Below are 27,765 nucleotides of genomic sequence, written 5' to 3' on the forward strand. Positions count from 1 at the left end.
CTTAATTCAAATCACAAGATAATTTGGGTGATTGACTCCATCAAAGTAGGGCTTATCCCAAAGGATAGTGGTGTTTAATTAAAACCTATTTTTGCCACTTGAGAAAATGATTTAGAATTTATTAAGGCCATGATACACTTTTGGGGCATGTGCTTTTTTTTTCTCCTTATGACAGCACTATTTAAAACCTTACTTGATTTTTTTTTTCTCCTATTAATCCTTACCTGTAGTGCATTGTTGCCTTCAGATTCAGACATTTTAATGAGCAATATATTACTTAAGGAGTTGAATTTACCGTACAACTGCAAATCAATGTATCTGAGTTCAACTGGCAGCCATGGCTTTAATTGCTGTAGCTGCTGTCTTCTGCGCTTTTGACCTTTTTTTTTTTTGTTGTTGTTGTTGTTGTTGCTTTTTTTGTAACACAAACATCCACAGTTTGGATCAGATCAGAGAGCTAATTTATTCCAGATTTCACATATTGACAACATCAATCATTCCAATCTCTTGGTAGCAGTTGCTTCACCACTTCCCCTCCTGTGGCGTTTGGTGTTGATCACAGAGGTGTCTCGAGGCCTGACACAGTTTGTAAACCCGAGGGTTCCTCTCACCGCCAGCCTGCTGCGCTCGCTGCTATGTAGGGCAGAGCTGGACCCTCTGCCTGGGTGGGAGTGGGGAGGGGAGAGCGAGAGAGTTATGGGTGAGGGAGAGGGGGAGTAGCAGAGGGATGGCAGCCAGTGTTGGGGCCCCATGCAGGGATGCAGGAGATGGTGAGCAGGGGGGGGGAGGGGTTACAGGGTGCTACAGGGGGCAGAGAGAGGGGCACAGGCTGCCCATGGCTGGCAAAGGAGCATTCCCTCCGTCTGTGGACGTGCAGTGTCTCAGCTCCGTCATACTCAAAGTTGGTGTGGGGGGGGGGACATTTTTTTTCTCGAATTTTAGTTTTCTTGTTAATAAGATTTCTCTTTTTCTTTCTTTTTTTTTTGCTCCTGATAGAATTGCTGAATTTGTTCTGTGACATAGGCAAGGATGCAGTGGGAGGTTAAGCCATTTTATCCGTCTGTACAGTTAAGATCATTCACATTTTAAGGTTGCCATATAAAATAAACCGATTTAAAGGGGTGCTCCAGCAATTTAGCATTGCTATTGAGACATAAGAGACAGATTTCTTTTTCTTTTTTTTCTTTTTTTTTTAAAGAATGGTTAAAATCAAAGTCCCTAGTATGGGTCAATCTCCAATACACTGCATCCTCCAATTACCATGATGCAAATGGACAGGGCTGTACTAGTTGAGTCCGGACTCGAGACGCTTTTCTGTTGTCTTGGACTCGCATGGACTCATTGGTATTTGGACCGGGACTTGTCTCGGACTAGGCCATTGGACTCCCCAAATATTCTAGTTGGTCTCGACCGAGTTCGGCACTGTATTCTTTTATTCTAAAGTAACCTCTTTCAAAACAACACCATTGATGAAGTGTGCTTGTTCAGAAAACAGGTATTACTTTAATGCAAAATCCATCTACAACGGACATTGACATTGGTCCTCGGTATAGGCCTGGCTGCGTCATATACCTCAATCAACAGGCATCTATCAGTTTCATTTTGGCCACAGACAGTCAGCGAGCACTTTGTAATCTGGATTCTTCAGGACAAGTAATAAGTTCAAGAATGGGAACATGTCCGTTTTATATTTTAAGTAAATAATGTGGCCTAATTTGACCCTTTCTTTCTACGATCCCGACGGTCTCTCATTTGGACTCGGTCTTGACTTGGACTTGAACCTCTTTCGACTCGGTCTTGACTCGGTCTCGACTAGTAATGGTCTTGGACTTGTCTTGGACTCGACAAAGGTGGACTTGACTACAGCCCTGCAACTGGATTGTGTCTTTTGTTGCAACCCTCACTGCCTCCTTAACGCTTCCTTCTTTTAAACCCCACACCTCTGGTTTGTAGTGTAGGCGTCCTGTTAAAAGAAAATCCAGCCCGAGCCGAGATACCCAGGATGACGTCACTATGACATCATCAGGTTCATTTTTCTTTAGAAAGCTCCGTCCATAGCCACCAAAGACATTGTACAACTGTTTTTACAGGCTAAGTAGTAGGGCTGAACCACTAATCGCATGAATCACATCAACGTCATGTCTAAAATTGGTAGAGTGCCCCTGACAGTTACAGGTCCTGATGAAAATGAATGTCAATCAATGCTTTTCTTAAAAATAGCTACTTTCTGTATTTGTTTTGGTGGGTGATTTCCAGTGGTGGAAGAAGTATTCAGATCCTTTACTTAAGTAAAAGTACTAATACCACAGTATAACATACTGAAAATGTTACTTAGGTAAAAGTATGTAAGTATAATCAGGAAAATGTACTTAAAAGTATTAAAAGTAAATATTCTCAATGCAGAAAAATCCTCACATTTTAGAGTTAAATGTTTGGTGGTCTAATCATTTCAGCTGGACTTGTAGGCCTGCATATTGTTGGGTAGTTTAACTTATAATAAAACATCGTATTTTATGAACTACATGGGTTTTGTGCGCACAAATCTTAATTTGTAAAGTAGCTAAAGCTGTTAGATGAATGCAGTGGAGTAAAAAGTACAATATTTCTCTCCTGAAATGTAGCGGAGTAGAAGTAGAAAGTGGCATGAAAAGAAAAAGACTCCAGTAAAGTACAGGTACCTCAAATTTGTAGTTAAGTACAGTACTCGAGTAAATGTACTTAGTTACATTGCGCCACTGGTGATCCCCACCAAACAGACAGTAAGCCCGCCTTTGTTGATTTCCCTCCACATCACTGATCTTGCATCAGCTGCTGATACCTGCTTGTGATCGTAGGTCTTATAGAGAGGACACAGTGGGAGCAATTCCACCAAAGACTCCTTTCCAATTTATGAATAAATCCTCACGTTGTTTGGTTTGAAGCATTTTTTACTGGCCTGCAGAGATGCCAGTAGTCAGTATTTCACAAGAAAGAAGCAAACTAACTAAGATGTATTTTTTCCCCTGTAATCATCTTGTGACCAGGGCTGTCGCTACCACTGATGACAGCGTGCTCATGTCCTTGCTGGTGTTTTTGGGAATCTCGGCGGAGTTTGCCTGTTGTGATTACATACGCATTACACACTATTCGTTTTTTTTTTAAAGCTAATTTGTTAGGCAAAATATCTTAAAATGTAGCTGTTTTTAGGCAGAAACAAAAATACTTGTTAGTAGCTTGTCAAAAGTTTCAGGTTTCTGGAATCCTGTTTGAGACTTTAGACTCATGATCTCTATTTCTAAATTCCTGGCTACGACGCTGCTTGTGACCCTTTTTAGATGTATCTTTATTGGGACCGCTTGAGGAGAATCACACAATTTTTTTTTTACACAAGCGTTAAAGTCAGGTGTGACATCCCTCCATCCTCTCGCATCTCCTGCTGTCTCTTTACAGGTTTTTGTCTCTGATGTTCAGATGCCCCCTTCTGCCTTCCTCCCTCCCTCTCTCTCTCTCTCTCTCTCCTGTCTTACTCTCAATCTTTTTTTCAATCTGTCTCCCTCTCCATCCCCAGACAGACCCTCCTATCAGTGCCCATTTCCCTCCGTCTGGCTCGTCCCCTTCCTTTTCACCCAGATGACCCTGCCACCGCCCCGTTCCTTCTGTCTGTCTGGCTCTCCTTTACCCATATGCCCCCCTCCACCAGCACTGCCCATTCCATACCACCCTGACTCTATCTCCACATATATCTGTCCCTCTCTTTCCCCTCTCTGTCTCTTTATCTCCAGCCTACTTTTATATTTTTCTAACAGTGTCTCTTGCTTGCTTTCTCCCTCGCTCTCTCTTTTCCTCGTATGCTCCCGCTGCACAGATGCCTGGCTTGGTTTGCAACAGCTGTCTCGCCATGTGCCACTACCAAGTGTTGCCTTCGACGACAGGGCCGAGTTGGGTGGTGGCGGTGGCGGTTTGGGGGTGGAGGGCGCAGAGTGGATTAGTGATGAATATTCATGTTCCCTTGTATGTACTTCCAAACAGAAAATGGCACCACAGAGGAGACCCCACCCATCCAAAAAAATTTGGGGGGGTTTTGGGAGAGGACGGAGGGAGGGAGGAAAGGAAGGCAGAAGCAGGTAGGAGGAAGGATAGGAAGAGTCAGGGAAACGTGAATGGAAGAGTATGGGAAATGGAGGCAGACGGAGGGAGGGGAGGAGGACCAGACTGAATGGCAGGGATCCATAAAATGATACCCCCCCTCCCCCAGAGGTGTGAAACAGGGAATGTAATGAGAGGCGGGCATGGGAGGAAGTGGTAAAGGAAAAGGGGAGCAGGGATTGGAAATTTAGGGAACAAGATGGGAACATTTTGTACTTTGGGGGCTTTGCTTGAAATATCGTGCTGCAATCAAATATCTATGAAAACGTTGGTAAGAGGCTGGTGACCAACTTAGTCTTTCATTAGTTGTTTTTTTTTTGCCACTGTTGTTCTTTCACGTTTTCAACCAATTCCGCCATTTCCTTGGATTCAAGCTCAAAAATGTGGCGGCATATTACTGGTGGCGAAACAAGCAACCAACAAAAAAGATGAGGGTGTTTCGAAGAAGAGTAAAAGAAGATGTTTTAATACCAAGTGGACAGTTGGCGAGGACGACGGCAACAACAACAAGGTTCATGAGTGGCTGGTTTACGACAGCAGTACAGAATTTTAAAATGCACCTGCCCCAGTGGCTGGTGACCAAAAAAAACGTGAACTTGAGGCCCTGATTGTATTACCAAAGTCAGTAGGATTCATCCTCTGGGGACCATCAATGTCACAGATTGCACGGCAATCCATCCAGTAGTTGTTGAGCCGTATCAGTCTGGACCAAAGTAGTGGACGAGCGAGCGAGCGACAGACAGACAGACAGACGGACATTGTCATCATCCCCTGGAGCCACGGCGCTAGCGTGGCTAAAAATGACTGAAGACTGAGACACCAAAGAGAAGTGCCTGCACATACTGCAGATCTAAAAAGCAATAACTGGAGGTGTGAGAAATGTTACACACTGAGCAAAGTAAATGCATGAATGATGAAGTGTGACTACAGGGAGATCCTGGATGAGCAAGAGTAAAGCGGAGGATGAAGAGCAGGAACAAGAGAGGGACAGATAGGCAGAGAAAAAGAGGGGAACGGAGATAGAAGATTGACAGCAGGGGTGAGGGGCAGCAGATCTAAGCGGACCGAGGCTCTGGTGGCTCTTCCTCTCCCTTTCATTGAAAGCCAGGAAAAGAGATTATAGCAGCCCTGTTTTCTCCTATGGGGGAAGAGGGGGGGGGGGGGTTGAGCGAAGGGGGTGGGAGGGGGCCTCCCACTCGTTCCCCCCCCCCGCAGACGATGACACTCTCTTGTAGTAGCGGCTGGACCTAAACCAGAACAAATCATACCACTGAGCTCCACTCTGCTAGGGAGGAGGGTGCGCTCCAGTCATCACGATGACAAACGGTGCCATTTGATATAGATTTTACAAAGGAGGGAGGTTGCTGGGTTTTTTGAAAGTTTGGAGCTTTGTAATGCATCACAACCGGTTTGCTTTTGAAAGGGCTCTGTGTGTGTGTGTTTTCTTTTCCCTTGCTCACGACGGAGCCTTTTCTTATGTTTCCTGGGTGCCTCTGAGCCTCTGAAGAGCTACAATTCTCTGAGGGGACACGAGGATGTGTGTGTGTCATCCTGCGCCGTGTGCTTCGCCGAGCGCTTACTGCACTTGAGCAAACACCTTTCTCACACTCGCATCCTCTCACCCAGCCACCACTGCATACTCAATAGCGCGCACACACATTAGTCTACAGTGCACAATAATACACCCCAGCTCTCTCTTCTTTTCTCATATATACAACCCAAACAGTGAGTTAATCAGACCTATAAACCCTCCTTGCCAGTAGAAGATAAGCGCTGTGCTAGCTGCTAGCCCTGGCCTCCTGAGAGCAGCACTCCTCTAGCGGTGCCGTGGAGCTGCCTGATAAGGCAGGGGAGTGTGGGATACCCTAAGTGATCCAGGCGCACACACACACACACACACACCCACACACACACAAACACACACAAACACATGCTTAGCATCAGTTAGCCAGGTCTTCTGCTGAGCCAATCAGTGATTCGCAGGGCCTGAGGCCCCACCAATCATCCTCCTCCATCAGGCGTTTTTAATCTCAGCGCTCAGGCTGCAGGTGTTGTGTGTGTGTGTGTGTGTGTGTGTCTGTGTGTGTGTGTGTGTGTGTGTGTGTGCGTGCATGCGTGCGTGCGTGCGTGTGTGTTTAGCAACCACATTTTATGCTAAAGCGATCGAGTGTATGTGAGAAAACTTAATTTAGTTGCGCAGCAATAAAATTAAATCTGGTTTCCCTGTGGATGGGATGAAATTGTTTTGCCACACCTATGAGATGTATTATCAAAAACCCCAATCAATAAAAAAAATTAAAAAAACTTTAAGTCTAATCCTGCATAACAGCATTTTCCTACCTTGATGTACAAAGGGCCGGCCCACTTTCTTAAGGGGGGTTTTGGTCATGAAGTACCGCTTGTTTCAACCTGTATTTCAAAGACTCTTTGGGATTCAGTTACTTTCTCAGATGAATCGGTCGCTGTGAGATATGGAAATACTGCATTCCACAGCTATTTGAAAAGTTGTGTCAGTAAAGGTATTGGGTAGTAATTCATTTTTAATATCAAAGGCCCAAACAGTCTCCAGAGCTTTCTGAAACAGATTTAGAAAAAGTCAGATACATATATAATTAACTATAAACTATACAATGATCCTGAAACCACAGAGCCAGATAACTTGTACTGTATAATAAATTACACTCTAGTTAACAGAGCAGTCTTTAACTGTGATTACAAAACAATCATTCGCTCAAATTGTTATATAACATTTGCTGTAAGCTTTGTTTATTCTTTCATCTTTTTCCTGGTCAAATGTGGCAGTCGTGTAGTTTCCAATCCCATTTTTTTTTCTGTGTATTTTTTTTTTTTTTAAGCTCTTTACATGGCCAGTGCAAGCATTTAAAGGTCCCATGACATGGTGCTCTTTGGATGCTTTTATATAGGCCTTAGTGGTCCCCTAATACTGTATCTGAAGTCTCTTTTATATAGGCCTTAGTGGTCCCCTAATACTGTATCTGAAGTCTCTTTTATATAGACCTTAGTGGTCCCCTAATACTGTATCTGAAGTCTCTTTTATATAGACCTTAGTGGTCCCCTAATACTGTATCTGAAGTCTCTTTCACGAAATTCAGCTTTGGTGCAGAATTACAGCCACTAGAGCCAGTCCTACAATGAGCTTTCCTTAGAATGTGCCATTTCTGTGTCTGTAGCTTTAAATGCTATTGAGGAGGAGAGGGGGGAAGGGAGGCAAGGTGGAGGGTGGGGGTGTGGCCTTGACCAACTGCCACTTTCCTCGTTTGAAAGCCATGATGTCTCTCTCTCATGGGTGGGCCAAATTCTCTGGGCGGGCAAAGCAGAGAAAGGGGAGGTAACCTTGCTCCTTATGACCTCATAAGGAGAAGATTCCAGATCGGCCCATCTGAGCTTTCATTTTCTCAAAGCCAGAGCAGGATACCCAGGGCTCGGTTTACACCTATCGCCATTTCTAGCCACTGGGGGATAGGCAGGCTGGGGGAATGCATATTAATGTTAAGAAACCTCATAAAGTGAAAAAAATCTAACTTTTAAAGCATTTTCATCAGAGGAAATCTTGGTCTTTTGGTTGTGACGTTGTTTCCTCTGGCGCCTCAGCATTTCATGGCGAGTGCAGCGATAGAGTGATGGAGCCACCCGTCAGCCCTGAAGCTAAAAATCCTGTAAGACTGTAATGTACTGTGCTCTCCAAAAAGTGAGTCATTATCTTTTCTATCTGAGTAGAGTTCTCCTGTAATATTGGCAACGTCATTGGACCACAGGGCTGCACAATATTGATTGATGAGTCACGATATTGGAGGGGATGATCATCTTTGTATCATTATTCTCATTTTCTTTAACAAATATTAAAAATAAAATGATTATAGTGTGATTTTCTGCAAGGATCTGTACCAAACAAAGAACAAAGATGTTTTCTTTAGTCTGAAGGATATTATTTGAAGTTTGACACATATTTTGCCTTTAATAAATATTGCCCCCCTCCCCCTGCGATTTGGATATTGCACTAGTCCATATTGCATTGCATTCCATTGCGCACAGTCTACCATAGCACCTTTAACTCTTTACATTTCTGAGTGATTTTTATAACTCTTTAAATTTCTGTGAGTGATTTTTATGTATGTGAGATATGTGTGTGTATGTGTGTTAGTTGTGTTATGGTTGTCTAAGCTACTGGATGCCTAAAATTTCCCTCGGGATGAATAAAGTATCTATCTATCTATTTATCTATCTATCTATCTATATCTATCTATCTATCTATCTATCTATTGCTATTTCGCTCAAATTGCGATGAATTATGCAGCCCTAATTTTCAGTGGTACTCTATTTACTTGTTTTTTGTTCTTCATTTTAAGCTACTTTATACTTTTACTTCACAACATTTACTTTTTTGTTTTTTTTAAGAATATTTTTTGGGCTTTTTACTTTATTGGATAGTGAGAGTGGATAGACAGGAAGGGGGGGGAGCAAAGGGCTGCGGGGCGGATTCAAACCCGGGGCGCTGCCAAGGACTCAGCCTACAACGGGGCGCACGCTGTACTGAGTGAGAGGTCGCCCATTACTTCACAACATTTTCAAGGGAAATATCGTACTTTTTGCTACGTTAATCTGACTCTTGTACTTACTTTGAAGATAAAGATGTGACATACAAAACCACCATAACCTAATGTATTGTTAAAAGATTAATCTCCCCATATAGTGGAAAACATAACACTAAAAATAATTGAAATGCAATATTATTACAGATCCAATGATATTCAGAGAGATCATCTTTGTCATCGAGTCAGATTACAAAGACAATACAGAACAACAACACAGAACATACAGTCATTAAGAAATAAAGAGAGACAACAAAACATTATCAATTGGAATTTAATTTTAATTTAATAGGGATGCAAAAGAAAGTATAACTAAAGCTGTAACCAGTAGAAGTTTACAGGTTTATAGGGGCCATTCTGCTGCCTATAATGAGTACTTTTTTTTAAACCTTTATTTAACCAGGAAAAACCTCCTTTTCAAGAGTGTCCTCGTTAGTGTACTGGACATGTGGCTGCTAATGTTTTTGTATTTTTTACTGAAGTAAAATTATGAATAGGATTTTGACTTGGTATGGTGTGGCCATATTTTAACTTAAAGACCTCGACACTTCTTCCACCACTGCTTATTTGACCTTTTATCTCTATTTTCTAACTTGATTTTTATCCTCTTAATTATCACTATAATATTCTTACAATACCAGGAGCATGCAGTGTCAGGTTTAGGGTCACCTTATTAATGCACTAATGGTATATTTATTGTTTGCTGTTGGTCATTATACTCCCCCAGAGAGATCGTGGTATTCTTTATATGGTGTTACATAAAAAGTCTAAACTGCTCATTTTCTCTAACCTCCCGCACAGCAAATTCTACAGTGAATATAGAACTCTATAGGAGTCAAATTTAGAAGACCCGTTTCGGTGAACATACGCTGGACACCTGAGTTAAAAATAATAACACTAAAATAGTGTGAAATTCCCAAAACGAGTGTTAAAATACACTCATTCACAGACACATCATTTGAGCCTGCCCTGAGATAACCCCAACACCTATCCTGTAGAAGCTGATGCAACTCTCAAAGAATACACATGACCACTGATACAGTGTCCTTTTGGCCCAGCACAGAGTCAAATGTACCACGATAAGGGACATATTTAACACCAAAATAGAGATAAATCAAATTTTAAGAGTCAAACGTTTACACTTGTTTAAATGAATATACTTGTACTCAGATATTAAATAGGCTAGCCTATGTACTCCATATTGAGATACCGTGTAACACCAATGACTAAAATATGAACTCCCAATGTGAATTATTCCACATGCTTATATTCAACCCTGCTTTGTTTCAAACCTGCCAGGAGAACAGAGAGCACTGTTGGCGTCAAGGACCGCATTACAATGTATGGACAATGCTGTTGTGTGTTTTTCCCCTGATGTATTAATGTTGCTGTAATGTGCAGTGGTGGAAGAAGTATTCAGGTCCTTTACTTAAGTAAAACTACTTAAACCACACTGTAAAAAAAAACAAAAAACTCTGTTACAAGTAAAAGTACTGCATTAAAAATGTTATGTAAGTATAGGCTAAATGTATGCAAGTATGATCAGGAAAATGTACTTTTAGGTAGGCTACTCAATTATGACATTACATTTTAGAAACTGGAAACGATCGAACAGTTCTGTTAATCGTCTAATCATTTCAGCTGGACTCGTAGGCCTGTATATTGTTGGGTAGTTTATAATAAAACATCGTATTTTATAAACTACATGTGTTTTGTGTGCAAAAAATCAAATGAAGAAGTAGCCTACACAGTAACTAAAGCTGTCAGATGAATGTAGTGGAGTAAAAACTACAATATTTCTCTCTGAAATGTAGTGGAGTAGAAGTAGAAAGTTGCATGAAAAGAAAAGCACAAGTACCTCAAATTTGTACTTACTGTAAGTGCAGTACTTAAGTAAATGTACTTTACATATGTTACATTCAACCACTGATGGACAACTATGTTGCGTGCGTGTTGTAGGCTACCTGATGTATTAACGTTGCTGTAGCTGTCTACTCGTCCAGACGTCCCTGTGAGGACTGCAGTCAGCCAACCAGCATCAGCCATCCCTAGCTCGGCCTACACGGCTCCAGCACGCCTCAACCACCGGCACCGTGGCACCGTGGCACAGCCTCTTGGAAGTTGGCGCAGGTCAAATGCGTCTTAATTCAAAGCAAAAACAAATGAGAGAATGGCCGTGAGTCGGGCCGGTTCCACTGGCCGTGCCAAGGTCAGCATTCCTCGACAGGCCGTTGCCTAGTGGAACTTTTGTTTCCCAGTGTGTGTAAACCTCCAGGGAGAGACGGTATATGCATGTAGGAGCGGGAGAGGACACACCAAAGAAAGGATTTTGCAAATGAGCGCAGGCAGGCTGCTGTTTTGGGCGAATACTACTGTATAGACGGCATGCTGCATGTATGGAAAGGTATAGGCTAGACAGACACTGGCCACAATTCAGCCTGCAGGGGCCAATGTGCTTTTGTAGTTTAAAGAGTGCAAAAATCTCGAGATATCCTAATGATATCAGTGACCAGTGACTGTTGTCCCCGTGAATCTGCGACCCGAGCGGGGTTAAAGGTTTTGGAGATGCTATCAGACGCCATGGCCCAGTTCAGGCTATGCAGGTAGTGTACATGCGTCTGTGCAAACAGAGAGTGTTTGGTCTGTTAAGAACATATCAGCCACACGCACATGTAGTCTTTCCGAATGAGTCATATGTTAAAATGAATTTATCCGTTAATCCACAATTCAAAATTATTATTATTTTTATTTTTTTAAGTAAACGGACGTCATAAAAGGAGGATTCCGATGATTTTCAACGTGTCTGACGCAATGGTGTATTTAGGTCCTAACAGGCCGCATGTTCAAGGACGTTCAAGTAGAGTAGAAGAAAGGCAGCCGTGTTCAGGGTCAAACGGCAGGTCAAGTCACAAATGAAATGAGACGACTTTGTTTCAGAGCAATAAGATGTGTGTGTGTGTATCTTACACGCGATTTAATGTCGCCTACACGTGTTATAACGTTCGCGTTGCATTACACAACATTAAGCAGCCTCAGTGTTTCAACTGAAATCGCAGGCAGGGCACTTAAATGATTGCGCAGGTTGACTAAATTAAGGAATAATAATTTGTGTTCATGGTGCACTGTACATGAGCTCCCTTCCAAAAAAAAATTAAAAATTAAAAATAATCCGACGCACTTTAACAAGTGATTGTGATCGTACAGGCCCAAAGACACTTGATGGAGAAGACAGTTAAAGACTGTGGCTGTGCTGCAGGCCGCTGACTGAAGAGGCCAGCCCTTCACATGGAGGCCTGCTGCTGCTGCTGCTGCCATTATTTACCACACTTGTACAGCTATTAAAAAAAACGCTTTAGTTTGGACGTGGCTGAATGAAAATCTGACCAAATCTGGGCCTTAAATGTGTTATAACTAAAAAAGTATTTAATAAATTAAACAGATTTGTCTTGATGCTTTTGTAGCCTTTAAAAAAAATATAACTAGCCTATTTCGGACATGTAGTCTAAAAAATGACATCATTTATCCCCTCTGTCACGCAGCCTAATTATGGTTCAGCCTATTTTTAAATACAAATAAAATACTTGGGGCCTAAGCTAATTATTTGTCATGTAATTGTTTTTGTTTTTTTGTATTTCATTGTGCTCTGTAAACAGTTTAAAAACTATGGAAAGTCGCATATTTTTTAAATGAACTTACAGAAACGACAGATATCCTATTACATGTTATAAATATAAAGAGAGCCATGGTGTGCAAAATATAAAGACTGTGACAACTTTGATCAATGTGTTCAGGCATTCATTGACAACGGTTTCACTTAAAATAAGGGCCAAATGTAGCCTAGCTGCTTGTGGAAAATCTCAGACGGAGATTGTAGTTAAAAAATGCAAAATGGAAAAAATGGATATAGATCTGTATGTCGTTCTATTGACTAAATGAGTGGGCCATTAAGCCATTACCTGTTTTCAATCAGTTCGTCCAACATTTAAAATGTTACAATGCTTTTTATTCCAAAGTCCAAAAACAACATTTATATAGTAAAAAAATGCTTCTAGCTTATTTCTGTCATTGAAATATTTAGCTGCATGCCTCTTTAAGGAACAACTGTGAGTCCAGAAGCTTTTTATTTGTCTGTTTGTAAAGTGATAAAGTTGAACCAATACAGACTAAATTGTTGGCAGGTGGGATCCATTTTGACAGTGGTCATCATTTTATTGCATGACGTCTGCAATTGCGCACTTCCGTTGAAGTGCTCTGTTTCCCGTAAAAGGTCAAAACGCTACTTTGGTAATTTATTCATGACTAATAGGCCATCTCTCTTGAAGGCGTGTCTGCATGTTGAAATTCCATCTGAATACCCGGGGCTATTTGGATATTTGTAGTGAATAAATATGATGTTTATATACGCCAGCCAGCATGTCATGCACCTGCTCTGTCCAAACCCACTGCTTTATTCATGACAGAATAAACAGAGGTGCATGTGAACTGGACGAAACAGAGACGTTTTTTTTTTTCGTTTTTTTTTTATAGATTGACAGAGGATGTGATTGTGAACTATAAGACTGCAGTCCAGTAGTTTGGAGTGGCAATTCAAATGTGATACACACCTCTAAACAAGGCCAGACACGTGACAGTTAACGGCTGTGGAAACTTCTCATGTTATCCCCATCACAGGCATGACATGGGATAAAGGTCTGTCCCATAATTTGCTATGAGAATTAAATCAACATGGGTAGCAGTGCTTTAACCCACCTAGGCTCCGTTTAACCTCCTTTTTTAAAAATACAATAAAAATGTAAAATAGGCCTACATAGATGGCTTATGCTACAGATTTGCTTTGAATTGTTGTTGACCAGTTGAAGGTCATATTTTACAGAATGACCCCACTTGTCTACGCACGCCTCCCCTGCATTGAGGCTGAATATTTGAAGTTTGCAAAACGACGTTCACAGCCATCACAAAAGATTTGGGTTTATCATAGAAGATAGCACCGCGGCTGCCTCCCCCACCGCCGCCGCAGCAGCCGCCGCTCCCTAACCTCCGCTCCCTCTCCCGCCCTCTCTCTCGGTCCCGAGCTGCCCCTACACTTTTTGCCGGAGCGAGCTACTAATCCCCTGCGTCCATGGTTTACTCTGAGCCCGTATTTAATTCCTCTAAACCCCCAGCTGCCGCCCTGGTTACTCACTGAACACGACAGACTGTGAACCGCTCTGGTTATTAATAATTCACCAGCCCTCCGCTCCGCTCCGTTTCTCCGGCCGCGGCCGCATGCAGGACCCCGCACGGCACGACCTCATTGCGCCGGTGCCTCCGTGCAGCCACGCTGGGTTTTCACTTCGAGTTGTTTTTCTTACATTTTTTTGGGGGGGGGATTTACTCGGTGTCTCACACAGGCGTACGCACATTTCACCTCCTTGTTCACGTGTTTAGCCTATAGGCAGTCCCGGCTGGCAGTGCCCACCGAGCCCCGCTATAGTCTCATCAACTCTTTATTGTTGCGACATCCGCGCTGCCACATGGTGAGTTCGGTTGTAGACGCTGTTCTCTCCGCGACTTTCTCCGGACACTGAGGAACAGGTGGGGGGGAGGACCGAGCGAGGAGGAACGTTTTCATATCAGCAAAGCCGGGAGCATGCACAAGGGGGGAAAGCGCGCGGCGGCGTCCCATCTGCAGGAGCAACAGCTGATCTGGTGAGCGCGTAAACAGAGAGTGCAAAGCTACTTACTGTCGGTGCACGGCCACACTCCTGCTCTGTCACTCGGGCTCACACGGTGACTGTGTCGGTGTCGCGGCGACTCAGTGGACATTACGGTACCGGGACAAACTGGACAGAGAACAGGCAAGCACAGCCTTGGAGCCGACCATTTTCATGGAAATTTCACGAGTTGAAACCGAACATAAACACCTTGCATGAAGAAGTCGGGAAGCAGACGATTTGGATTACACAGCTCTGTCCTCCTTTGCCTTGATTGAGAGGAGTTGACTACAAATTACCACAAAAAAAATGTTTACCGGGCAGCAGGCCGTGTATTAGGGCTATTTTGCTTCCGGTATAAGGCCCAGCCGAACAAGAAACCGAGTTTTCTCTCTCCCACACACTTTTTTTTTTGGAAGCCGAACTTTTGAGAGTGGAAAATGGGTCTTTGAGAGTGTTGGCACATTTCCCTACACCACAATGGTACGTGCTATGTAAACCAATATCATTTGCTCATTTATGCAGTCAGCTTTCAGATTCATTTTAGTTGTTCATAGATTTAATGATACACAGAAATGATTTTAAAGTTTAGTGTGTGTGTGTGTGTGTGTGTGTGTGTGTGTGTGTGTGTGTGTGTGTGTGTTCGTGCGTGTGTATGTTACTGTTTATTTGTGTAGCTATTGGGTAACAGTCGCCAAAGAGTGTGCCAAGTCCTTCCACCTACCTGTATATGTTTTCTGTCACAGTCAGATTTATTATGGTACTATAGTTATTTTTTTCAAATTAGGAGAGTTTGTTCTGCTAAAATGTTGCATGTATATTTAAAATGATGTTGCTGTTAGGAAAAAAAACATAATACGCCTTATTTTAATAGTTACACAACATGTTGCCAAAATGGGTTTCCATCCTTCTGGCCAAATCAGTGTCCAGCCCTCTCAGTTCAGCGCCCGATGCCCACTGCCTTCTGCCGTTTTCTCCACAAGGAGAACATGACTCCCCTCATTGCGGTGGTCTCTGATGTGGGCCTGCCTGTGGACTATTTATAGCCACATATATGATACGCGCTATCGCATATCATACAAGCAGCTAATCAAGAGGCGTCATACACTTTATTATAAAGGTTACATGGTGACATGTGAACAGCCCCCAGAGCCTGAATCCCACCTAAAGGCAAAGTTAAACAGAGTTTGGAAACTTGGCTATAAGAGGATGGAACTTATTCTTTGCGCCAACATTCAATTATGTGCCTATTTCATTTGTGCGTAATTGCGCACAGCGGTTTAGACCAATTCCTTCATTACGCAGGTGATTTATTTGTGCAATTCAGAACAAATCCTGTGACATCACGAAGCAAATGATTGCTCTGGGAATCTGCTTGTGTTTAGCTTTCTCTTATTCAAAAACATTTGGGATTTTATTTGTGGTTTCCTTATAACTTGAATTGGCCAAGTACTTTTTTTTATATATTTTTGTTTCCTATTTTACCCCCATTTGCCCCGGACAGCATATTTGTTTAAATTTTGTTAAAATGCAAAAATGTATTCCCTGTGAGGTTGTGAAAACATGCATTTGAATGCAGCACTTGTAGGTTTCAAAATGAGTAATAAGTAGTCTGTTATATACAAAATTATGATATATAGCACATCCTTGACCCATAGATCTTTTTTTTGGCATGAAATGAGTCAAGTCAGGCAATAGTTAGGGGAACCTCCCACATACAACCTTGAAGCAGCTTAGATACCAGAAAGGGATCTTATTTGCACATGAATATGGAAGATTATTAGTATGAATAATTATTTGTTTACAAGCATCCTAGCTGACATGGCAGCTGCCCAAAAAGCTCATCAGTAAAAATGATACAGAATTCAGGACAGGCCTCACATGGGATTATCTCGACTTGTTATTCCCCTACTTACAGCAGCAACTCACCTCTTTTTATTTATTTATTTATTTTTACAGGGAAGGCTATATTGTGAAATTGTGCAAAATATTTCAGTTGCATGCACTGGAGGCATCTGTCAATCAATGTCAGGATTGCGTTACCTCCCCCCACCCCCCAGAGGCTATGTCTATGACACTCAAATAAACACTTAAACTCCACTTCTCTGTAGAGACGATCTTTATCTGCCGCATGACAGGTTATTGATTTTCCCAAATGTGTTGGAAAGCAAAAAGGAAATGTGACCCATCATCATGAAACTGGAATCATGACACATGTTTGGTCCCAAATTATGGTTTAGATTTTCACGATAAGTAATAATAGTCATGTAAAGTTTACACTGCTCTCTCCTGCTCAGCATATGTGTGATGTACAGTATAGGAACATAAGAAACAAATACAGTAATCATGAAGTGCTGTGTAAATAGTTGGGGTAATTGTATCCGTGTGTGTGTGTGTGTGTGTGTGTGTGTGTGTGTGTGTGTGTGTGTGTGTGTGTGTGTGTGTGTGTGTGTGTGTGTGTGTGTGTGTGTGTGTGTGCGTGTGTCTGCCACACGATCAGAAAAGCGGTTTTCCAGTCTTGTGTGATCTCCCTCTTGGCTGTTGCTGCCAGTGATGTCATCCCTGACTGTATACAGAATATTATGCTATTATGTTTGTCCTGGCCTTGACATTTGGAAAAATAAATAAGGCTTCAAGCAGGCCATGATAGCTTATGTGGCGTGTAAGCATTTGCCGTAGTTTGAAGATGGAAACTCTGATCTACGTTACAACAGCGTAAATATTACAGTAGTGAGCTCAGATGGGTTTGTCAGGTTGATTGGTTGTTAAGTGGTTGTAGCTATTGTAGCGTTGTTTAGAGGAGTGGCTATCGAGGACACATCGTGATATGATTTTGATGTGGCATCTATGCTGCATTAAATGAATCAAAAGAAAAAGTGTCACTTTTGACAATTAAAAGAGTCGCCAGAATTGTTTACATGTATCTTTTTTTAAAAGCCAAGCAACTGGTAAGGGCAGAAAAAGCAGACTTCAAGGGGCACTCCAGTGATTTAGTTTTGCACTAGACTGAATCAACAACAGTTCATTTCCAGGATAGTCGGCGCAACATCCGGCCGCTCTCTGTGTGTTGCTGTTCTCAAATTTTGTTCGCTTCTGGAAACAACAACCAGAACCTTCGAGCTAGCAAGCTACACGCTGAAAATGGCAACTTTTGAAGAAAAATTGAATCGTGCAACTAGGCAGCCCTGCTTGGTTCTTTCGGGGAATGATTTTAAAGATTTACAAAGAATATGTTTACGGCATTTACTCGACTGCTCTTATGGACAAAATACACACAGCGGAACACTGGTAAGAGCAAATGACGTTTAACCACGTATTTAGCTAATTTAAATAGCTCGCATTAATGTATTGTGTGAACAGTTAACTTAATCTAATATTGTATGTGGCGTTTTCTTTTGCGGGGTGCAAATGTTCCACCAAAACACGTTCCTTCCCAAGCTTAGCGCCGCCCATGACAGTTGTGATTGGAACAACCCAGAGCATTCTTTTCTCCTATCCTGGAATGTATGTGTGGAGGAGCCAGACCTTACTGTGCAGTACTGTGGAGATAGGTCTGGCTATACGAGACTAGTATTGTATTTGCATAAAGTTGGGGGTGGGGACTTACGAGAGACAGACTGAAATAAGAATGGTCAAAATCAAAGCAGCAGAGGTCGAGATACAATCCCTTTCTTTAACTCTGATGAGCCAAACTTCACCAAAGCTGGATCCTACAATTCCCACAATGCAACTCAAAAGCATCATTCTCGAAATCTTTCCTGCTTGTTGAATGTCCTCACCTTTCAGACTCCATGGCCCAAGTTTGTAACATGCAGCTTTCTGTCAAATATTCAAAGTCAAGCCTAATTTAAGATAACCCTGTTGACATCACCATGACATCACCAGGGGGATTTTCTCAGGCTTTAGAAAGACATTATACCACTGTGTTCACATGCAGAGTAGTACTCTCCATGATGAATAAACTGACCTTTTATGAGTGAAGATAGTGTCTATAATTATTATTGTTTTAATCATTATGAGCACAGCTGAAAACAAAGACAAGGCTTAATGATTTACAGGCCAACATAAACATAAAAGGTTATCGGCAGCTTATTACTCATATTGGTTTTATTTGTCAGCATTCCACGTCAGCCCTCTTCAGGGTCACGTTGTAGTTTAGCAATTAAAACAGACTCTCACATGAACAGAGAGCTGCTTTTCTGAGTGATGCCTGTTCGAATGGATCTTCTACTCTTGAAAAGTTAAAGGGTAATATGAAAGCAATAGTAGTGTGATGAACTTGTTGTTAGTGGAGAGTACTTTATGCCAAATGAAAGCAGGGGGGAACCTTGTGCAGTCTGTCTTTATGACTTGTTTGAGTAAAAAGAAAAACACTGGAGTGAGTAATCTCACCTGTTCCCAATGCAGTTTTAGAGTTTTCTTTGACTATATGTTGAAAGCAGACACATGAAGTATGAGGATAATTTGACTTCAGACCCCAGATCAGATTAGTTTGCCTTGGAAACAACACTGACAGATTTGTTGAACTCGTCTTAACGCAACTACAGCGCTCAGACTTTGGGGTGTATATTTTGTGCGGCGTCTTATCAAGCACAGGCTGATCACATTACACTCCTAACTCTTCCATCTCATTTCTAACCCTGCCTCAATTACTTTATCAAGACTTTAACCCTCACATTAATTGGTTTCACAAGACACCCCAGACTGCACACCAGCTGTGTAACCGAGTAATTTGAATCTCCTTAATTTGGGAAGGTGTTGGTATCTTCTGCCTTCCGAGTTTAATTCGGAGAAGAAAAAAAAACCCACAACAACAATACATGTATTTTCTCTCTTCACTCTCGTCTTTAGGGCCTTAATGAGGATTTTGAGCCAATAGCATTATTCATTAAACAGAGCTTGCCAGCTATTTATCACTGTAACAATATTAGCATATTTGTTTAAATTTTCAACACTTTTATTTTTTAGCATTTGTAACCAGGTTCAGCATTTTTAATAATCTGGCATCGAATGCATCGTACCAAATTGAATGCTGAAAAAGAACCAGTGGCAAGCCCCAGAAACATACTAAAAATCCTTTATAAACACACACACACACACACACACACACACACACACACACACACACACTCTCCTCTAATTACCGCCTCCCCTGCTCCCTGTCTCGTTCCTCACCTCCTGAGATGCAGGTGTAAAATATCACATTTTTCCAGCATTTCTCCCTGAGGTGGCTCTGGCTTGGACTCACAGAACGTAAATTTCCCCTTTCATATTCCCCCACACATTTTTTTCTACAAACAAGTTCCCCCTCCCACCCCTCCCTCTCTTTGATGTGCTTGCCACATCTGCACAGGTTTGTTAGCTTGTTACCAGGTGAAGAATGGGGATACAATTAAGACTGAATAAAGTGGGACTGGGTAGGATATCAGTTTGTGTTTTGCAGTAGAAGATAAAAGTCTCTGATGCGCTAGAAAGTGTTTGAGCTCGCAGAGTCGACGCTGCGAGTGACTAGGAGGAGGCTGCCGTGGAATGATCAGAAGGTTGTTAATCAGTGGTTGGGAGGATACCTGCCTCTCCTGGATTGTTGTGTATCCAGAAACATGGAAACCCAGGTGGTTTCTGTGCTGCTGTGTGCCTGTGTAGGATCAAGAGAATTAGAGAGAAAGGGGAAGGTGGGCCATATGTATATGTGCGCTAATATATCCAATGCCTTGAGAACCCCCTTTAGATCTGACTTATTGTATATACACCACATAGCTGCAGAGTGCAGCTGAGTTACTGTGGACATTAAAATTCATGATGACACTCACGCAATCAGTAGGCCTCTTTGCCTGCCTGTCAGAGTACATTGGGTCAATGGACGGGTTTAACAACCTGCAACGCATTCTCATTAATGGGTTCATATGATATCCTACGAAAACGTATGCATAACAATGAGTATTATATATTACGGAATTGCGGCGACCGCACGCGGTCACGTGACCGGTCGTCACGTGACTGGCCCCATGACAGTTAAGTTAAGCGGCCTTTACGGTTAAATTTAGCCGAGAAAAAGGTTACTGTGAGCAGGGTACAGGGCACCGTAAGGCCCTGGTCATTTCAGCGGCCGTTGCAGTTAAGTTTAGGCACCAAAACAACTAGTTAAGATTAGAAAAAAGTTTGTGGTTTGAGTTAAAACACCAGTCCCCTTAAGTTGTAGCCTACTCCAGGGAAACAAACGTCCATTTCCTGGGTGAAAGTCTTGTGTTTTCCCCTTAACTTCTTCCGGGTCATGAACTCCCCTGCTTAACAGCCCTGTGTTTTAAGACCTACCCATCCGACCTACTCCCGATACAGTTTTATACTGTCCGTGTGGTGCATACAGTTATAAATATGTGGACTACATATGAATTACAGTGCAGTAGTTTTCATAGCTTTTTTTTAATTTATTATTTACAAATGGTGGAGAACAGCCTGCAACCTGCAGTGCTTAGAACAGTTAACATATTGGACAATCCCCTCTTTTGCTTTTTTCCCCCGAAATTCAGCTTAACCTAGCATAGCATAAAGAATGGAGGATGAAAACGCTCAATCCACAGAGAAATGCACACAGTCCGTATTTGGAAACTGTGCCTTTATGTACGGTTGTGATGTTACAACTATAATACAGTATATCTAGGTAGAAAGTGCCACTACAGTGCCGTTACAGTCATTCCCCGGCTGCAATGACGGTGCAGAAAGAGTACAGATGCAGAAGACCCGGAAACGCTGACCAATCAGAGCAGGCTGGGCTTTTTCAGGAGGGGGGCTTAAAGAGACAGGCGCTAAAACGGAGCGTTTCAGACAGAGAGTGAATATTCAGACAGACAGCATGAGAAAAATAATGTGTTTCTTGAACATGAAACCGTGTAAACATATTCAAGTTGAAAGCCAAAATACAAGTATGAACCTGAAAATGAGCATAATGTGTCCTCTTTAAATTACCTTTGAACCGGTGGCTGAACAACAGGTGAAAAAACATTGTTCTGATTTCCCCCCCCCCCCCAAAGGTTTGTGTTGGGAACACTATGTGACCGGATCACAGAGTAACATACACAGTTCTGAGTTCGCTAATGGGGCCAGTTTGTACTCGCACACATGAGATTTATATCTTCTCAGCACACTCGCGGTAAGAAAGCACCATGGCGAATTTCCCAAATCACTGAACACACACACATGACATAAAGACATGAACTGTGACATTGACCAAGAAAACAAATGTTCTTTGGCCTGGGCTCTGAAATTTCCTCATCCTCTTTTCCACTTTGTTTGCAGTCATAAAGACATTGTCTGCGCTCTCCATTGATACAATCTGACAACCATTTCAGTGTTGTATTACACTCCGTCTCGGTCACCAAAAAAGTCAACATCCCAGACATCATATGACTCCTAGAGCTTTTTAAGTGTTAATTACAACGAGGCTCTATGCCTTTTTTTCTTGCTCTAGGCTGGCCATATGGATTGGGCATATGCTGAATATATATATATATATATATATATATATATATATATATATATATATATATATATATATATATATATATATATATATATATGTGTATATGTGTGTGTGTGTGTGTATATATATATATATATATACACATATATATAATTGATACCATGCTCTATAAAAACTCACAGAGAGGGGGGTGGAGAAGGGGCCAGTGCTGTAGGGAGCTACATCAAACAATCAGTCTCAAACAAATGAGAGAAAGATATGGACAGAGATATGCTTCATTCCTTTTAACAGACCCACGTTTTTATCCTTTCATTATTATTGTATCAGCTTGATCTCCATTTTCTGTGCAGCGCAAAATCATTTTTCAACTTTAAATGACTCAAACCTGTCAGAAAAGAGGCAGCTAGAACTACCAGCGTGCCTTGTTCTGTGCTACTCTGTGATTATCAACAGAGTAAAATATATCCTTCAGCTGGACTGGGCAGTTTAAGAGCTTAACAGAAAGCCCAGGAAGCTTGACAGGGGCACCATTTAGTGGGACAAATGGTTTTAAATGTTTTTCCTCCGGTGTTTCCCCACATATTAATGATGACAGGCCAGAGGTTGGATGCTGAGGCCGAACGCCATGACGAGTGTTTTCTTAGTCACTTGGATGACTTGAACACAAACTTTCTTTTTTTTTTTTAAGCCGAGTGAACGCTTCAACGTGGCCCTCGCTGAACTTATTGCAAGGAAGAGAGGCAACGCTAAACAAACTAATGTTAATCTTATGTTAATCAATCCGTCTGCTTGACCGTTCGCGGCAGAGATGGAGTGAAATCACACACACAGATGCCTTTCCTGTGTTACAGTAAAAGGGAAAGGGAAAAGGCTCGGGCTGTAACCTCTCATTCTGAAGGATATGAATAGCCTGTGTCTCCAGCCGCAGCTTGGTTAGCCCAAGTCTGGGACTTATTATAGTGCTCTGATTTTATGCATGTGCCTGCGCATGTATTTCTCCAACCAAGTGCAATCCCGTGTCACCGTGTGCGTATTGGTGTGCATATGTAAATGCTTAAGTAGCCTAATGTCTGTTTGAAACCCCTGAAAGATTGTTTACCTCACATGCCAGTTTAAATAGTATAACTTTACATTTTTGTAGCTGGCTACGAGCAATGTTTCTTCCTGTTTTGGGTCCGTGTTTGTTTCTGCTTAAGGTATGTTAAGAGACGAGAAGTTAAAGTTCTGGAAAATAGGATTATTTCTTCTCCTCTCTCCAGCAACTTAAACTTAAAGCTCCTGGTCTTAAACTTTATTCCCCTAACTCAGAGTTATTTTCATTAACCTAGCAATTTTTAGCCCCCGTCTAACAGGTTTAGTTGATATCCAAAACAGACATTCAAATTTAGCCTGGCGAAAAAAAACTATTTGTTTTGGACCAGTTTGGACTAAAAAGTGTCCTCAGTCTGTGGTTCCCTCCCATCCATGTTGCCTGGCCTGGCTGCCTCAACTGACAGCAGAACTGCAATGGATGCTCATTCAGAGCCCAAGTCTCTGCTGGCGCGTCCCACGGCATACAAATGAACTGCGCTGAATAGAAACAAACACTTAGAATAAATAATTTAGCTGCATCTCTCAGGGAATGCAATGCGGGGCCAGTAGTGTGGCCAAGGGCTTGTGTTCGCATGTGTATATGTTGGCAGACGTATGGCCTCCGTATGTGCGAGTCTGTGCCGAACGTGTGTCGTATGTGACCGTGCGTATGACTGTGTGTGTGTGTGTGTATGTATGTGTGAATGATTTGTGCTGAATCAGTGCACGCAGACAGAAAAGTGACCATGCAGGTGAAATAGCAGGGACAGGAAATGCCATTGTGTTGGGAGTATTGTGTGCGTGCGGGTACGGCAGCTAAACACTTTGCTCCCCATTCAAGTGGTGGTGACTGGCAGGGCCGGGCCTCGGGCCTGCACAGCATATGGGTTCAGGCAGGCAGCACACACCGTGAACTCTGTGTGTGTGTGTGTGTGTGTGTGTGTGTGTGTGTGTGTGTGTGTGTGTGTGTGTGTGTGTGTGTGTGTGTGTGTGTGTGTGTGTGTGTGTGTGTGTGTGTATCTGTGTAATGTAAAGATGAAAGTTTCTCAAGCAGTTATCTGGTGGTGGGACTTGAGGATGATTAATAAATAGGTCATTATCAGAAGCAGCAGGATAAACCTGCGTTTACAGCTTTGCACCCAGCTTTCCTGTGTTTTGAAATTCCCTGAACATAAAGACAGTGTCAACTAATGAATAAATGACTGTTGTGTTACATTTCAGGCAACCGAAACCTTTCTGTTGAACGAAGAACCCTCCAGAGGTCCTGGGATGCCTGAATGCTTTGTAGTATCAGATTCATACAGGGTATGCATCTCTTATTATTTTATTTTTAAATTTTTAATTTAAATTTTTTTTCATGTGTTGTGTTAAATGTGTTATTTGAGTCATTACTCATTACTATGACTGACAGTGTGTTTTCATGCTCTTGGTAATTGCACCACAATCATAATGTCATTCACAGCTCCCTCTACTCAGCTGCAAACCATTACAATCATTATTTCCACACGCACATTTAAGAAAAAAAAAAAAAAAGGGGCCTTTGCAACTTCAACCGAAGCGCCCTCGCCTCATGGGAGTGAAAATTATGACGATAATGTGCAGTCTGCCTCGTCGTATGAAAAGTGAAACAAAAGGAATACAAAGTTAAAGAAAGTGAGCAGCTTTTCTAAAAAAGAAAAGACGAATCCTCGCAGCGGGCGCAGTGGATTTACGCCGATCGATGTAGAGATATAGAATGGTAATAAAAACAAAGGAGTGGGGTATGGGGAGGGTGAGAGGACAGAGTGTGTGTGTGTGTGTGTGTGTGGGGGGGGGGGGGGAATTGGATGACAACAAAAAAATGTGATAGTTCATGAGGTGGGAGCCAGTTTTTCTAGGCTACAGTGTGTTTCCCAGAGTTAAGACTTACGCCAAGTCTCACACAGAATCTGGGTTGCTACAGTGTATCGTGTGTCTCGGGGTACAGAAATGAACCATTATGACTGTAATTGAGTAGCACGGCTGCTAGAAGAGAGAGTTTTGGAGAGGGGGAGGAGCGTCGCTGGGGCTGTATTGGATTCCAGGGGCAGCGAGTTCAAGAACATCCACAGGAGGGTGTCCACCTCCAACTTCTCACCAGGAGGTCTGCTGTTGGGGGCTTAGTTTTCTATATCACGGCTCTCCTTCTTTCTCTCTTTATTTCTGCCTGTGTGCTCTTGGCTTACACGTCAGGGAGAAAGTGCAATTGCTTTAAAAAAAAGAAAAAAAAAAGGGGATATTAAAACTGAACACAGATATGAATTTGACACCCTGTACTAGAAGTGGTAAAGAGTAAGATGTTGCAGTGCCTTTGTTCAGTTCTTTAAGCCCCGACCTGTTTGGATTGTGAAGCCTTACAATGAAGAGATATCTGCTTGCGTGTAGTTGTAGTGTGGATGTGAGTTATGAGCAGATTTCTTTGTCGGATTGTTTTAATGTGAAAGGTTTTGAGAGGCCAGTCAGCGTTCAGTATTATAACAAGAAAAAAATCTCCATTTTATCAAGCCATTTCTGTATTTAATTCAGTTCTAAAAACCTCAACCGCAAAATCTGCAGGTACGATAGAAATCAACTCGTTTTAGGAACTTAAGAGCTAGAAATGAGTAACTGTGTCTCGAAACAAGGCAGGTTACTGCTTTTGAATGAAGAATAGCGATAGGTGATAGGGATTTTAGAAAAAGTCTTGAAATGGAAAGAAAACAAAGAATCCTGCACACTGTCCTGTATCAATTAACACTCCCTTTGTTGACGATGTTCTGGTCCTCACGCATTCATCAGAAAATGTTAATACAGTATAGACAAACAGCACATACATACTGTATACAGGCTACAGGAGCTCCACCGAGAAAATCAGAGGACGCCAGCAACACTTTATGGTATGCATACAAATCAGGGCCAATGAGCTCTTCAGATATACAAATGAATACTGAGCTCTTCTGTTTGCAAACAGACAGTAAAATTACAAACATTATATAAAAAGTAGAACGATATCACACAATAAGGACCACAAGGGATTTAAATTTTCTTTTCTTTTTTTTTCTTTTCAAATGAGTTCAATATCACACAATGTAGCCTATAGTGTTCCAAAGGTAGAAAAAAAAAAAAGACACTAAAGTCAATTTAGAAATGGAAGCATTAGCCTAATAATTGCAAAATCATTCATACCAACGAGGGATAATACAAGAAATTGCGACCAGAAAATAATAAAACAGTAATATGTTCTTGTGGGGTTTTTTTACTCTAAAAAGTTAAGTTTCATGCAGAAATGACTTGGTAGAAAGGAGCCTTTTGCAGTGACCCAGTAACCCCTCTGATTTATCTTGTCTCACCCCACCCGTTTGGGAGCCACTTCTTTAAAGCTTTAGTGCGTAACTTTTTGATATTAGTGAACGTCCATTACAAACAGCACATACATACTGTATATGGGCTACAGGAGCTCCACCGAGAAAATCAGAGGGCGCCAGCAACACTTTATGGTATGCATAAAAATCAGGGCCAATGAGCTCTTCAGATATTAAAATGAATACTGAGCTCTTCCGTTTGCAAACAGACAGTAAAATCACAAACATTATAGAAAGTAGAACGATATCACACAATAAGGACCACAAGGGATTTTTTTTTTTTTTTACTCAAATGAGTTCAATATCACACAATGTAGCCTATAGTGTTCCAAAGGTAGAAAAAAGAAAAAGACACTAAAGTCAATTTAGAAATGGAAGCATTAGCCTAATAATTGCAAAATCATTCATTCGTAGGGATAATGCAAGAAATTGCGACCAGAAAATACTTGATTTAAACAGGAAAACAGTAATATGTTCTTGTGGGTTTTTTTTACTTTAAAGAGTTAAGTTTCATGCAGAAATGACTTGGTAAAAAGGAGCCTTTTGCAGTGACCCCTCTGATTTATCTTTAAATCATTTATCTTATTTAACTTTTTGATATTAATGAATGTCCGTTACATTCAAGCCATTGCCAAATGAGTTGCTACAAAGCTAATTATCAGAAAAACTCTCTCTGGATTTCTCAGTATGGCTATGTTCAGAAGATTGTGTCGTCCGGCGACTTTCGCACGCAGAAAATCAAGTGAAGATAATTACCTCTTCTGAAGAGTCCATCATGCTTTTTTAATCCTCCGTGTCCTCCTTGGCTACTAGCAACTGTGGAGGAGGGGTGGGGGTGAAGCGTGATCCCGGAAGGCTTGTATCATGTGGATGCACCGACAGAATTGTTGTCATTACTTACTCCGGATTTCCACTGGATACAGAACGGCTGCGGACCGGCTCCGCTGCTTGCCGGCTGCGTGCTCCGCCGTCCGTCAATACCCACTAGGTCCGGATTTGTTGCGGCACGGCTGCGGCAGCTGTAGTCACGACGACCCACAAGTTCTCGCAAATTCACGTAGAATAGAACCACAAAACCGACAACAGTTTGTTTCCATCCAGAGGACTAGAGGGGAAACAACTCTGTGCTGTGTTTTCAAGGTGTAGTGCAGGAAAATATGATCCGCTGTGAGCACGGTGTATTTTATTTTGAAAATTAACCGGATGTTTAATTTTGCTTCTGTACTCGACTTCCTGTCCCGCACTATCTGCCGTGTGCTGAATTGCTGCGGAGCTCTTCGGCGTCCGGCAAAAATAGAAGCTCTGCGTATCTGCTCCGGAGGGCTGCAGATCACTGGAGCTGTGCCGGAGTCGTAACGCAGCCGTTCTGCAGTCAGTGGAAATACACGCATTGACTTTAAGGGAAACCTAATGACTCCGCCGCCGTTCCG

General features: G+C 42.0%; 1 protein-coding gene across 15 annotated transcripts in view; it reads left to right on the plus strand.

Annotated features, from left to right (window-relative positions):
• Positions 1 to 13,887: 13,887 nt before the first annotated feature.
• nfixb (nuclear factor I/Xb) overlaps positions 13,888 to 27,765 on the plus strand; it is a 165,634-nt gene continuing 151,756 nt past the window's right edge. For 4 of the 15 annotated variants that reach the window (XM_039823921.1, XM_039823926.1, XM_039823922.1 and 1 more), the window contains exons 1-2: positions 13,892 to 14,911; positions 24,198 to 24,281. In XM_039823921.1, coding sequence (XP_039679855.1) covers positions 14,909 to 14,911; positions 24,198 to 24,281 — 87 coding nt within the window. In that variant the 5' untranslated portion in view covers positions 13,892 to 14,908. Of the gene's footprint in view, positions 14,912 to 24,197; positions 24,282 to 27,765 lie in introns of all 15 variants that reach the window. The other 11 variants (XM_039823914.1, XM_039823913.1, XM_039823925.1 and 8 more) reach the window with 9 other exon arrangements.

This window comes from Perca fluviatilis, chromosome 15, assembly GCF_010015445.1.
Source record: "Perca fluviatilis chromosome 15, GENO_Pfluv_1.0, whole genome shotgun sequence".
Classification (NCBI taxonomy): domain Eukaryota; kingdom Metazoa; phylum Chordata; class Actinopteri; order Perciformes; family Percidae; genus Perca; species Perca fluviatilis.